The sequence below is a fragment of the Simochromis diagramma genome, unplaced genomic scaffold (assembly GCF_900408965.1).
Source record: "Simochromis diagramma unplaced genomic scaffold, fSimDia1.1 OVJJ01000685.1, whole genome shotgun sequence".
NCBI lineage: Eukaryota > Metazoa > Chordata > Actinopteri > Cichliformes > Cichlidae > Simochromis > Simochromis diagramma.
In genome coordinates this window covers 1,536,764-1,552,656 of record NW_024387477.1, presented here as the reverse complement: position 1 = coordinate 1,552,656, position 15,893 = coordinate 1,536,764, and the positions used below count along the sequence as shown (strand labels likewise).

At 39.0% G+C, this 15,893-nt stretch overlaps 1 protein-coding gene across 4 annotated transcripts in view; it reads right to left on the bottom strand.

Moving 5' to 3' along the window:
• Positions 1-15,893, bottom strand: part of il1rapl2 (interleukin 1 receptor accessory protein-like 2) — a 472,397-nt gene that overhangs the window by 387,688 nt on the left and 68,816 nt on the right. For all 4 annotated transcript variants that reach the window (XM_040015740.1, XM_040015741.1, XM_040015742.1 and 1 more), the window contains exon 2: positions 6,240-6,345. In XM_040015740.1, the coding sequence (XP_039871674.1) occupies positions 6,240-6,324 (85 nt within the window). In that variant the 5' untranslated portion in view covers positions 6,325-6,345. The remainder of the gene's footprint in view (positions 1-6,239; positions 6,346-15,893) is intronic.

The window sequence follows — 15,893 nt, the reverse complement described above, 5'->3', positions numbered from 1 at the left end:
GCTGTCCTGTACCTGAATATGTATTTTTAGAAATAAAAGTGCAGGTAGATGAAAAAGCAAGGTCACTGAAAAGTTGAATATGAAAATGAATCATACATGCATGCGGTACTCCTGAGGCTCTGCCAGAATGAGCCCAGCAGAGAAAGAGCTTAGGAGTAAAAGTAAGGAACAGATCATTTAGAAAGGTAGAGACTTAAATATATATATTTTTAAAGTGTTACTAATGAAGGTATTAAAATGCAAAAACACTGGTACCGTAGCTTTTAGGTGAGCTGGTAAAAAACGTAAAGCATACAGTTTTAAAGATTTTGGATGATGACACATTTTTTTGTAAAGTTCCTTCATTTCACCACCACAATCAATATTTGATTGATTTTGAACTTTGCTTTCAACTTTACTTCACAGGTTTTCATTCTGAGATTATCCACATTTTTATACGCACTCCTAATATTTAATGTATCCATGGATGCATAAACCCATCCATCTATGCATCTGTGCTTAGAGCATTAAATCATAAAGTCCTTACATTTGCATTTGGTTCATTGTTGTTCTGTGTTGTTATTTTCATTCTTAGAAATTATAAATGGTATTTATACAAATCTTTTTGTTCTCATTACTTTTTAGGGTTTTGTATTGTTTAATTTCCACTGATGTATACGATAAACTGGCTGTGACTCTATGAAAAGTGCTATAAGTAACTACATAGCATCACATACTGTATGTAGTTAGCTTGTTTAGATATTCAGGTTTTGATCCAACCATCTCTGAGTCACGAGGTGCTTATCTTATTAATAGAACGTGACATCACAGGCAAATTTAGTTTGGAACCTCTCAGTTTAATTTTAATTTCAGGTGCTCAGATGAAATCTAGAAAAAAATCGAATTAACAAAACATTAAACCTCTGAAAAAGTAATAACTGCACATGTAACATAATTAAAGCTTGAAACGACTGACTCACCAATTAATATAAACTAGATTTGACATTATAATTAAAAAATATATAAATTATAAAGTTTAATTTATACATAAAATATTTTTTGGGTCTAACTCTAACATATGAAATTATGTAAGATCTTTTTAGGTAACTTTGCGAGTGCATTTATCCCCCAGATTCAGTCATACAGAGCTTTGAAGATGTGCAGCTAATTCAAACTTTTCAAAGTGAACAGAGCTGTAGACAGAACTTTTATCAGATTTATAGATTTTCATAGCATAGCCTTTCAGATAAATAAGGAATGATTGAATTGTAAGATCAAATACTGAAATGACTGAGGAGCCAGAGCAAAGTGCTGAAAGATTTCATCTGATGATATATTAAATGTACACCGCTTCACAAAGTGCATACAGTCTGTACAGCAGAATAAACAAGATTACAGAAAAGCTTACGAGGGAAGATTTGAATCTGCATGCACACCTCAAGCTGTTAGTAAGTGAAGAGCAGCCCTACAATTACCTTTTTGCCTCAAATATTCACTTAGCTTCCTTAAACTGTTTTGTAAACAGTCTCGTGGTGCGAAATTATTACTGTTTTTTGGTGATTTCATGATTAGATACTTGTAACAATGTTGCAGACGGCAATGTTGTCATTTTTATTTGACCGCATTGTGGCAGTGTTGTCTCAGTGTCTGTCTAAAATCAGACAGTTTTTCTGTTTAGCTGTTTGTTATAGTAGTTTTCATTCAGATCAGCATCTTCTTTGGTGAATAGTTCTCATTGATATTCATGAATCGGGTCATTTAAAAGCACAGAGGTCAAATACACTCAGCTGACAGCCATAGAAGTTACCGCTAGTAAGGGATTCACATTCGCTAGCCTGCATTGACTCAGCTCCAAAAAGTGCCCAAATGGTTTAGTTTCTTATTACCAAAAACTTCAAATCAACCTCCTTCATGGCGAACGTTGTCATTCAGCTGTGCAATAACCCAAAGAAGTGGCTGTAATTAGAAATTGCTGTTCTGACTCAGTGAAAACAAGTCTAGACTGAGAAAAAAAATATATGAATTCTAAATTTGTGTTATTTCTAAACAGGCTCTGTAACAGGTTACAAAGGACATTTTAAATCTTGGTAGAGCCAAAGTATGTCAGGTTTGTCCCTTCACATGAGGATTCCTTGTTTAGCTTCTCTGTATTTCAGTCTCATTTTCCTCATATTGTATTTCAGCTTATTTACTCCAAATTGTAATAATCATTCTTTAAAATGCAGCTTCCATTCAAAGAGTTGCCCATATGGATGGTTGCCAACATATTTGAGCTCTCTCGGCGGGCAGAAAGATGTCCGTCAGTCTCTCCTGTACTTTTCTATTTATATAATATTGGAGTGAAAAATCTTCTTGTCAGCAAATATCAGACCCGTTGAAGCGTTCTCAGCCAAGGACCGAACCTGAGCACCTTGAGCGCTGATGATGCATATACTAGCTGACACCTGACCTCTGAGTGGCAGTCAGGTGTCAGCTTCTGTACATGAGGATTTAACTGCAGTTCAGTCAGGACCAATATAATCAAACGATGATTGTTATTTCCAGCTGTAGTGATTTATATTTGGCTTTTATGAGCTCTGAGAGCATCAGCCATCAGAACAGAGCAGGCAGTAACAACATGCATGACACTGGCTAAATTGTTTACACGATGAAAGAGGAACTGCAGTGGACTGGGCTGCAGAGTGGCTTGCAGAATTGCAAGAACTTCGTGCAGGCTAAAGCAGTTTAAATGTGCACCCTGTGTGAGATTTACCAAGTCAGTGAGTAGAGATGAATCAGCGGCACCATCAGCTGATTCATGGGAATAATGAGGATGATTTAATGTCCTGTCATTATGCACAATTAGGCAAGGATTTCTGTGTAAGGATCATAAAGTCTCACACTGCCATTTTTACATGAATGTGTTGATTTGTATAAAAACAACCTTGATGTAGAGCTTTCTCCAATCACATTGTGTCTCTTCTAACTGCAGCAGGTGCTGCATCAGAGCAATGCAGAGACTGATACAAGGAAACGGTAGTTCCCATCCATATGGTGTCCAGTTATACACACGCACACACACACACGCACACGCACACACACACACACACACACACACACACAACAAAAGAGAAACAAAATCTAACAGACTATCTTTGGCCAACTGTAGCGCTCGCCCACATAAATGTCCGCTTGGCTCTGCTCTGATCACATAATTGCTCTGTGCACACCTCTCCCACTCACACACATGCACAGAAGTAGAGCACACATCCAGAAAGGATACACTGAAGCACACTCGGGGAGTTTGTACACACATACACTTAGAACCTGGATATATACAGCACACACACAGTCACAGTTTGGTATGTCAAGAAGTGGTCTATTCACGCGCACACGCTCACATACATGGCAAACACCAAACAAAGACTCCCACCAACTCACCTACCCACACACAGTCAGCAGGCTGAGGGGCGAGCGTGCCAAAGACAGACGTGGAGAGAAAACAATTTAACTAGTTTTAAAAACATCTTCACCAAGTTTGATTCTCGCGAAGAAGCAAACGTTGAGAAACTGTGATATTTCTTTTGTTGCTGTTGTCAAAAAGCTTTTGATTATTTTTTTATTCCATAAAATTGTATCCAGGAAGAAGCACTTTATGCGGATCTCAGGGTGGGCTGGAAAGCATTTTGGCAAGCGTCTTTTCAGGTTAACTCTCAGTGACTGGCTGCCAGCTGCAGGGTCTGTTCTGTGGGTGACCTCGACCTTTGAGCTCCTTTTAGAGAAAGTCAACCTCAGATGAAGAAAGTGGGTAAGGGTGGGGTTGGGGTTTCCCTGCAAGTTTTGTCATGTCCTGCATTTTTCTGCCCAGATTTCATTTCAGCTTAATTATGTTAAACTATGCAACCAAGGCAAAAATAGCTATTTGATAGTCATATGATTTTTTTTGTTTATATAAGTAAATGTTGCATGCACAGTGTGTAATAATAGTAGTGTAACAGCACCTCATAAACCATATGCTTTCACCATGCAGTTCTGTCCTCCACCAGGTATGAAGTCTCCCAGGAAAATGATTGAAGTGTGTTGCCTGCAATATTCCATCAAGTATAGCAAGCAGACACAAACCACAATTGTGTTATTCTTACAGTGGTTGGGTGAAGTGCTGTAATGCAATTCTCAGATGCTGAGTGTGTGTAATTACAAAGAATCTCTGAAGTATTGTTATGCTTGCCCTCGTATCCCCTCGATTAAAGCACCAGGACCAACACACTCACTTATAAGCAAGCAAAACAGTGAGACAGGATTACATTAAAGGGGAATCAATTCTAACTGGATTGTTATAATTAGATGACCTGAGCTTGCTAAAAATCGCTGGGTAATTTTCTGTGTTTTTATCACTTTCAGGATCTGGCAGGAGCGTGTGAGAATAAAATTACAGATGCTGTAGGTAATATTTATAATGAAAGATTCTCTGAGTGTAACACCGCAGGTGAAATGCTCCATTCAAGTATGAAGGCAACATGAAAGTGAATCAAAATGCTAAACAGCTCACCTCTATGTCACACATACAATACTGCAAAAGTCTTGAGTTACTCCTCATTTCTTTATATGTTACTAGGAAACTTGGAAACATAAATAGAAACATAGTATGGAAGGCAAAAACAGAGTTTGTACAGTTAGTTAGTCTTTTATTCTTCAGCACAGTCTGAACTCTCTCAGACCGCTTTCTTCTCTCTCAGGCTGCTTCAGGATTATTTCTGCAGACGTTCAAAGCTCTTCTTTGGCTGTTGTTGTTCTGTTCAAGATGATCCCACACAGTATCAATACATTTGAGGTCCGGCTCTGGGGAGGCCAATCCATGACTGATAGTGTTCAACTGTGTGTTTTTCAGTCCAGGTGTGATTTTACTTTGGGATCATTGATGCTTTCCAGATGTTATGGATGCAAAATCTGACCTTACTTTTTTGCATTCAGTTATGACAAAATCTCAAACACCACCAGCTGATATGATTTTACAGATGCCTGCAGACACTCGCTGTTTTGACTATCTCCTGAGCTCATCTGTAAATATTGATGATAATTTGAACCAAAATGTTCAAACTTGTTAGGACTGATTTTCAGTCCAGTTCCTGTGTAATCGGACATACCTCAGCGTTTTCTCCCAGTTTTCCTTCCTTAAAAATGGCATTTGGCAGCCACTCTTCCACTGAGGCCCTGTCTGATGAAGCTTTAGTGTACAGTAGATGGATCGGTTGAAGGATCAGATGCATGTCTTTCAGGATCGGGGTCAGGTATTTGCTGGATTTTTTTTCCTTTACTTTCAGATACTGTTCATTTGCTTTAGATAGTTTTAAGACCTGCCACTTGTTTGTCCTCAACGTGTCCAGTTTCCTGAAATTGTTTTTAGGAACACACTGGAAAGTGAGATATGCCAAGTTTTGGGCACTTTCTTTTATATTCAGCTAAAGAAATGGTAACAAATGCTGTCTAAGAAAAACTTTGAGAAAACCTGCAGAACTTTTGCTCCATTTTAAAAATGATAAGAGAGTCTGGCTCCTTGGGAGCAAAATATAAAGAAATGGGGCATTACTCAAGACTTCTGCAAGGCACTGTACCAAGATCACCGAATAGTATCACACAAAACTATTGATGCCATACATCAATATCCCAATCAAGCTCCTTCTGTCAAGACGATTAGCGTGACACAACAAATCGATTATGAATAAAAGACTATCAGCAGATCTGTCATCACCGGGCCTGCCGATACACAAATGAGCACAGCAGCAGCAACAATGACAGCTGCAGTCAGACAGGCTGATCATTACACCCCCTCAGCAGAAAAAGGAGAGGGATAGAAATGGAGAGACAGCCATTCTGAGCTTTGAGATAGAGTTTGGAGAGGAGTGTTATCTAAGAAAGGCAGAGGTGGTGATTGTGGATGAGGGGGAAAAGCTGTGGGAGTGAGTGTCCGTTGCATCAACTTAAGAGATGTCAATACATCATAAAGGATGAGAGCAGAGCAGATTGCAAGGGAACATTGAGAGACACCCTATATTTGACAGCAAAAAGGAGAATAAGAGTGAGGTGGAGTATAATGACAAAAGACAAGAGTTAGCATTATCGCGAGAAGACTGTAGAGTGCTGGCAGTGAAACAAAGCAAGAAAAACAAAGCAACAATAAGCTCCAAAAATAAAAAGCCTGAGAATGTTCAAGAGAGAAAGGCTCGTTTTCAACAAAGCAGAGTACGCCACAAGACAACAAACACCGAGGCTCTTCATCCTACCTGAGTTCCTCTTGGAGATGTACTTGACGTCGTCACAGGCTCCCGAGGCGAGGAGGAGGAGGAAGAGGAGAGATAAAGTCTTCATCTCTCTGTTCTCCACTGGCACCTTTGGGAAACAGGACAGAGAGAAAGAGTAAGAGACAGCGCAGGAGGCAACATTGTCATTAAAACCCGGCACTAACAAGCACCCAGTGTAATTGCAAAGTCACGTGTTGTGTCCTGTGCTCTGCCATGATGTAGGACGTCTCAGTTCCTGAAATGCACGTGGAGGACAGCAGACATACTGAAACTGATTTCTGGTTCACAACCAGGAGTATGGAGAAAGACAAGGTGGGAAACAGTATGGAGTATGGAAATAAGAAACGCCTGTAGTTTTTACAAACAGCCTGCACAAGTGCAAAATCCTAATTTGAGGTTAGAAATAGACTGCTGGGATTCATCAAAGCGTTGCAGTGTCTAAAAGCGTGCACGCAGGTATTTCTGCAGCTGCCCTCGAGACATGTATTGGTGGGCATTTTCAAAGTGCAACATTTTGGGAGGAGAGTAATTAAATGCATCATACTAATTTACAGTAATTTACACCAAATTATGCAAAATGTTGCTCCTGGTGTGCTGTACGACACTTGACACTAGGAGTGTTAATTTGTTTGGAATGTGAGAAAGAGAGACCGTCAGAACAAGTTCATACTTTGTGCGGGAGTGAGCACCGTGCTGAGGTTTGGGTTACTGGTTAGTAACCTGCAGGCCAGCATGTTTCTCATCAATAATACTGGTGTTTTGATCAAAATCACACGCAACAATGAATTGAAATCAGCAAGGCCATTTACAAAAATACAAACATTTCCAGATTTTCAAAATGTTTCCCATTCCATCATCATCAAAAGCATGTTGGTCACAGGTCGATTCAAACAACGGTAAATAGTCAAATAGTGTTTTTAGATTTATCTGCCACATCTATAGAGAGCAACAGTGAAAAGAAATGCTGTTTCTAGTCTACTCTTTCTTCTATAGGCTACATGACAACATTTTGAATGTATTTAGGGTTAAAGTAACAACAAAAACGACGTGTGTGGACCAATCAACAGATGGCTGCCCCGGTTCTGCCAGAGGTTTCTTAAAAGTTTTTCCTTCATTGTCCCCAAGTGCATGCTCAAAGGGGCTCGTCTGGTTGTTGGAGTTTTCTCTGTATTATTGTGAGGTCTTTCCATTACAATATAAAGAGGCAAATTGTTGTGACTGTGAGCTGGATGAATGAATTTCTTCATGAAATGTTCTATTGATGAAAAATGATAAAAAAAATCAATCAAAATATCAATTTCAAAATACTGAGACTGATTTAGATTTAGATATGGGCTCAGATCACTTCAATATTTAATTCTTACATTTATTTATTTCTTTTTTCCCCCATAAACTGCAGTGCCTACCACATACAGAGTAAATGAGGGTAAGACTGAAATAGAAGATTAGCTAAACCAGCACTCATTCTGTTGTGCTTTTCATCCATTTGATGCTGGAATTAACTGAATCATGACTGTAGTTTGAAATCACCTGAACAATGAAGCAGCTGCTGAGGAGACACGTGAATATTGCTGATATGTGTGTGTCATATCATATGAGCTCTAAAGCCATGGGAACAAATCCAAGTGAACACATATAAGATGAAGAGTGTGTGTGTGTGTGTGTGTGTGTGTGTGTGTGTGTGTGTGTGTGTGTGTGTGTAAATTAGAAATTCCTCAGCTCTACTTTATTTCAAGGAGTTATCATGATATTACAAAGTCTCTCTAGCATAATTTTGTTTTTTGACTTTAGAAAAGAAGAAGGTCTAAAAAGGACACAACAACATACAATAATTGTTTCTCACAGCAAACATTTTGACACATTTGTCACACTAAGAAGAGCACAGGTGCATCTAATAATGCTAATGATGGCTACGTTATATGGAGTGCTCCAATAAGCCAGCACAAACAGTACCAGGGCAAGCTACTGAAACAGCTAATTGGAGTGGTACCATTATTATGAACACTGGGTGCACCTGTGCTGAACAAGTCAGAGTGGCTGCTTCTGTAACCATGTTGTCTGACTTCTAGTCCAACGCTGTACTGCTTGGGGGAACAAATTAATTCAGTTATTTATTTAAAAGCCCAAAATAAACTTAATGAACATTTTCAATTTATGCAAATATAAAGTGTGGTGCTAATAAATAATGAAAGCACCAATTCTCCTCACACCGTACGAATGCAAACTTGTTCTTTATTTTAACATTTTATTTTTTGTGTCCAATTACACTGCATGTCTTAAATTCTTTCATTTTTTCCACTACGTGATATATGTTCTATTATGCTTTGGTCATGCTAGAGTCCACAGCACAACCAAAACTACGGTGACCTTGCACAGAGAACTTCTCAAGTTCACGGTGACATTTTAAAGTGATTGATACTTGTTACTGCTATAGTTAAGGACACTGACATAGCATAGTCTCTGTAATACAACGTACACTGTTCACTATTATAGTCTGTTCAAAGCGCTACGCCTCCACTACTGTAGATATATTTATAGCACTCTGTAGATCTGTTTACCACATGTCGATACATCTGTATATGTGCAGCACATCTGTATATTTGTTCATAGCACATTTGTACATCTACCCGTCTGTACAGCAATATAGAATATCTGTATATCTGTACATATGTATACATCAGTACATCTGTATATTTGCTGTCTGTATATCAATATAAACATCTGTATTCTCAACTTACTTGCATATAATCTGTTCATAACTATTCTCACCTTTTATACTACCCTTATATGTTCCTTATCTGCTCCTACTGCACTTACTGCTCTTGCACTTCTGATGAGATGCAATCTGTATTTCATTACCCATATTTATACACGTGTAAAAGACAATAAAGTTGAATCCTTATTTGTGTTTTTTTTTTTAATCAAAAGCATTCAACTCATAACGTTAAAATTTACATGCACACGTGAGGAACAGACCAAGCAGGACTTATGGAATAAATCTGTCTCTTCCTGACCCTGTTAGGGTGAAGAAGAGGCAACATAGCCTGAAGAAGATAGTTTGGAAGGTTATGTTCTATTATAACAGAGAAGCTAAATTGAGCTGTTGTCTTCAGGTAAAGACAGAGAAGAGAAGGCATGCGCTGACAAGTGAGACGTATTTGTGAGTTTTATCTGATAAAGAAAAAACATAAAAAGAAGGAGACGAGGAATCCCAATAGAGCCTGGCATCAAGGCATTACACTGTTGAGACATAAACTTCAACAAATAGTTGTAGGATAGCTTTTACCTTTGCCTTCCAGAGGAGGAAGATTAGAGAATCAGCTACGCAAAAAACCTGAAGCTACTCAGTCCTGCTACAGGACAATTCAGCAGACAAAACTGTTGCCAAAGCCTAACTGAGAGTTTAAGACAACATTTCAAGAGTTTGTTATAATATTTAAAGATGACAAACCATAAAATATATTCTGAAATTCATGACCAATAGCACTCATTTTACATTTAGGCATTACATTATTATTGTTCACAATTTATGTTATTGCAACAAGATATGGATATAAAAGATGTTGAAGACTTTTACATCACCAACACGCCGACATCGTAGCATTAACAATATGGAAGAGTAAACTGTGACAGCTTTTTTACTTAAAACAGAAGCGTGCTGCGTTTTCTCAGATGTGGGAACACCTACTTTTAATATGAAACAAATTAATTAATTAATTACTCATAGTTTAGGAATGCAAAATAGTCCCAGTGTTAAACCCACGCTTTGGATTTTGTGTGTTTTTAGTCTTTGACAAGTTTAAACCTAAAAGGCAACATTCTGACAAATTGATTAGGCATTATTTTCTACGGTGTTATCTAGATTATAAACCTACATCAAAATCCACACAAACTTAGATAAGTCCTGTGAGTGCTGGGTATAACGCTCGTGACTTAAAAAACCTGAGAAATCTAGCACTGAGTCCTAGAGGAGTATTGGAATAATGATGAATGTTGCTTAAAAATGATGCTAGTCTTAAATTTTCAAAATATCTGGGCAATTCCCCCTGGGTTGTACAGCCTATTATATTTTGTGTTAATACCACATTAAACTTCAGAGTAGGGAAGCTAATATCAATAACACAGTCTATACTGATAAATAAGTAAATACTGGAAAATAGATTTGTGCAATTAGATGAAAACTTTTTGTTTGTGTAGTCATTTATTTTTTATTTTGCATACTTTTCTTGCAAGCTCCACACCTCACCACTAGTTGCTTCACTTTACTTTGCAGTCACTACTTTCATTCTTTTTTCCATCACACCTTCCAGTGTTTATATGGCGTGCACACATAACAACACTACAAGGTCAAAGTTCTGTTTTATGTTATATGAATACATCTTTCTTTGTTTGAGTTACCTGGGGGTTGGCTTCTCCTTCCTGGTTGGCAAAAGGTGTGACAAAGGGCTGGGGGATCTGAAATACTGCTGACAACCTCATTGGACTAAACCACATGCTTGATTAGCTGGGGGGTGGTTGAAATTGTCCCCCTTGTGTGTCATTTGGTTTGGCTAAGCCAGTTCCTCATGTGTCATTTCAGGAGGTCTGTTTGTCTGAGGTTTTTTTAGTTGTTATTTTGAATTTAGTTTATTGAGCTGACCTCTTTTATTGGTCTGCCTGTTTAAGTATTTTGGCTTTGTTAATTATCTTTCATATTTTGGGGTCAATAAAACCCAATTGTTGAATTAAACACCTGTGTCCTCTATGCCTTACTGCTTGTCCCTGCACCATGTCAAGCTTTTCTGTATATAGTCATAGCGTTGATTTGGGAGAAAACACGAAATGGATTAAAATGTTCTATCTTAACAATCATCAACTTCATATATTCATATTTACACACGCAGTGTTTTTATACCTTATACCTTATTCTGTGTGGATGTTCAGGAAGCAGTTCCTGGTAAACTTGAAATGGACATCACATTTCTGACTTTTGGAGTACCATTGAATCCTGGTACCTCATTAGGAAATCAGGCAGGGGGCAAAATGTTTTCACACCATTGTATCTACGAGGAGGCTAAACGGTACCACAGTATTTATAAAGAATTACAAACAACAAATATTATCCAATTTATTTATTGATTGATTTCCAGTTTGTAGTCCATCAGGCTTTGATCAAGAAGTTCAAAATTTAGAAACAGCTGTTTTAATCTTATCATGCATAATTTCATAACTTGATGCCTTGCTTACCCCAGAAGGTAGCGCGTCATAGCTAACCTTCTTTGACTCATAGAGGGTGCAGTCTTCGCCTAACACTCCTTTTCTCACATACCCAACCCCCCACCCCCCAATCACCAAACACTCTCTCCATCTCTCACACACAAACACACACACACACACACACACACACACACACACACACACACACTGCCTCACCAAGGTCAATTTCTGTCTCTCTGCTCTTTCACACATGAACCCTGACACATTTGTTCAGGCAGGAACGGCAGCAGCTCGTTTTCAGGTCTGATCCATCGTGAATGCAAGCACATCACTGGAAGCTGATGCCATGCATGTGTGCACGGTAGCAAGGATAAGAAGGTAAGGATATTTAAACAAAGCCCCAGTGATCAAGAAAACAATTAGACCATAAATAAGCAAATGAAAAGACAGAGAGGGAGAGAAAAAAAGAAATTGTTTAAAAAAAAAGTTGTCATCAGCGATGGGTTAAGTGAATGTGAGCTCTATCAATGCACAAACAGAGAGGAGAGGGTGCAGCGCAGAACAAACACTATTAAAGCATTACTCGTATCTTTCATCCTCTCTGTCGCTTTGCTTTTCTGTCTGTCTGTCTCTGATAATGATATCCGAACACGGGAGCCCGGGGAGCTCTCAGCAGGGTCAGTGTGTGTGTATAATGCAGAGGCACACATTGCACGGCACTCAGGCAGGTTGCATATTAAAGTGCTTTTGTGGGGATAAAACGTGTGCGATAGAAGTGTTTAACTTTCAACCCAAAGGTCCCAAAAACATACTGCTCTTAATGTAGAGCCCATATTCCGTTTGCTTAAAGGTGATGCCTGCAAAACCAAGAGGTGTGTCATTATAATAATCTCATCCGGACAAGATTTTGTCCATTTTTTGTGTATTTGTCTAATTGTAAACAACATGCAAATCCTAATTAACTTAAAAGTACTAGATGGACAGGCATGAAAATACACACAAACACACTGCAGACCTCCACCGCTAAGCCCAGCCCACATACACACACACACCGATAAGAGGTTATTCTTGTCCCAAACAGGCTAGTGTTAAGCCATTAGGCCGCTTCAGCCACACATCCAATATTAAAGACAGCCTGCAGCTCTATTCTGTCACACTATCTCTCTCTCCCAAAGTGCATGAGTCATGCTGTTTGGTTACAGAGGCAGTCTGTGTTTTACATGGAAACATAAGCCGCCTCGTCATCATTATGAAAGATTTGATATCCGTCCTTTTAATCTCTGCTAGAGGAGGTGTAATTGGTTTCAGTCTGGTGTCGTGCACTCTTATTGGAGTCTGTTACACTTTTTTTCAGGGTTTTTCTTTCATACAGCTTCCAAAAAATTCTTATAATATGAGAAAATAATTGCATGTGTGAAAGAAAACATTCTACAGCAATCACACAAAACACACTAGAACATTATATATATATATATATACACACACTTTTTTTTTTAACATGTTCTTTATCTTTGTGTCAAGTACCCATTTCACCAAAGTATTCTTGAGCAAAGCAGTTTATTCTGTGACACAAAAGCGTTTCAGCTGTTGAGTGTGACCTCAACTCAAATTTTGTGGCAGTCCTGAAATCACTGAAAACAGGAATGGCACAAAGAAACAAAAGGAATGTGAATAAATGTGAAGACAGAACAAGCCAATGACTCACCACTGTTATTGCATTCCAGTGATGAATGTTAGTATATGTCTGCAGATCAGATCTGGTTCTTTTAAAGCAACTGATGTTGTTGTTTTGTTTGAAACCGTGCACACTAAACCAGATTTGCACTGACTTTTAAAGCCATTTCCCATTTAATAACAACTGCAGCCACTCTGCCTGGAGTTTTAGTTCCTCCATATAATAGAGCTTTTTTTAAGTCTAGTGAGAGCCCCATAAAAGCTAACAGTAATAATGAATAACGTCTTTCTTTTTGGTGACAAGCTCATAAAATATTGGATATGTGCAGTAAACCATTTAAAACGTATGTCCACAATCAGTACACATTATCAGGTGTTGGTATCTTTTTTAGTCAGGATTCCCATGAAATGTACAGCTTTGGAACGACTTGCAGGTCCACCTAATTTGTGTCATGAAGGTAGAATCTCGGTGTATGAGACCAGGATGACCTAACCTTCATGCTAAGAACCATCACTGGTTACTGGAGTTGGACTGATGACTAACTATAGCCCTGAGAAAAAAAACTAACTGCAGTGGAAGAGTTTGCAACTTCCAAGGAGGAAGAAGTCATTTAAGGTCAGGAGCAGGAAGCATTTTGGTCAATATGTGGAATGTGCGCCAATTCATTCCAACAACTCCAGATGTTAAAAACTGGGAGGCTATCTAGCACCCATTCAGAACTGGCACTAGGCCTGTAGCCCATCCCAGCTGTCATTTGTTGAGAGGTGGATCCGTCATAGAACCAACACATGGAGACAGACAATCATTTATGGTTACATTTATGGCCAAATTCCTGCCTACAGCCAAGTTAGGATTAACAGCTAACCTAACAAGCCTGTATTTGGATTGATGGACTCTGATGTTTTTTATATTCTCCGAGAGAACACAGACTGGAGATCGAAAGGTCTCAGCCAGCCAGGTGAGGCCACAGTGATAACCACTGCAGCCTAAGTGCCACTCTCATCCAAAGCCACTGGAGCAAATTGTCTTGTCACTGTCTGTCACTACATGCTGTCATGGAAGGCAAATGAATACAAATTTGTTTCCTTTTAATTGCTATCGCCATCTCTTATCAACAATGTAACATTTGAAATACCAAAGATAAATCGATTTCCTAACAGAACAGAAACTCTGAGCGGTCTGAGGAAAAGAGCTGAGCAGAATAGATCTAAAATGATAAACATTAGCTTTTCATGATGACGCGTGCTTAGATGGTGCAAACTGAAGTTGTTGCAATATTTAAATGCATGTAAAAAACTATTTGATTATAATTAAAACTGTGATTAGAGCAGGGGCCATGAAAACACGATGCTGTCATTATGTTAATGTGATGAAAAGTTTAATTATATTACAACTGCTGCGTATCATAATTATAAACATATACTTCACACAAGTTTTTACATTCACTACGCTTCTCTATATACATACACTCACAGACTGCATTCATTTTCGAACGCTACATGGAGCTAGAAATGAACCACAGTCTCCACAGAACAAGCTCAGGTACTGCTTCTGACCACCATCTGCCACTCACAAATGCTTTTAGGATACATTCTAGTTGAAAAACTCTCTACATCCATTCAACTGCAGCGGGATGAGGCGTGAAAGGTATGACCGTTCCATCTGCAGTCCCTAATTTGAGAGATGTGGTGCACAGTCATCAAGCCCCGTGCAATTATGCACGCCTCTTCTAATGTGAGTACCTTGATTAAATCTTGCACAAGCAGCACTAGGCTCTGACACACAAAAAGCACAGGAACATCTGTGGCTTGTGTGTGCTGCAAGCTGGTTGTTTATAACTCGGCAAGCTTTTTCTAAACTTAGAACAGGATAAAATTAACAGATGGACACTAAAGATTTTACGCACATAACTCACCATGCTGGTATGACATCAGTACTTCAGTACGCTTTTGACTAGCTAGTTTTAAAGACTAATCCGACTTATGTATTTACATAGTAGTTCAGAATATGTGGACCAGCTTTAAGTGTATAATCACACTACAGCAATCTGTTGATATTCTTTGAAATCAAAGAGAACATGACTTGAGGTTTAATAATTACGCTGAATGACTACATGAATCACTACCTTATCGTGGTGGAGGGGTTTGTGTGTCCCAGGGATCCCAGGGGCTATGTTGTCCGAGGGCTTTTGCCCTCTGGTAGGGTCTCCCATGGCAAATTGGTCCTGGGTGAGGGACCAGACAAAGAGCGATTCAGAAGACCCTTATGAGGAAAACATCAAGGGAAAAGTTTACCCTGCCTGGGATAGGGTTACCGGGGCCCCGCCCTGGAGCCAGGCCCGGGAAGGGTGCTCGAGGGCGAGGGTCTGGAAGGAAGGAATACTTGAGGACCTCCTTAATCCCACTGACACGTCTGCTTAGGCTGCTGCCCCCGCGACCCGGCCCCGGATAAAGCAGAAAAAGATGAATGGATGGATGATGGACTTTTCTTTCAAATTAAACCATTTTTAAAAATTAAATACATTTTATAAATTCTTTCTTAAAGCCTGCAGCTTCTGGTGTATTACTGCCATCAAGTGAATCACAGCAATGATGTTATGTTGGACAAATATCTATCAGTAATTGTGTGTAATACAAAACAAAAATCCACTCATTACTCTACAGCACCACCAATGGTCACAAACTCTGCAGGCTGCCTTTAAAAATGTAAACTCTACATCAGCTCCCTCCTTACCAGCCTCTGTAGACAGACCATAGATGGCATTT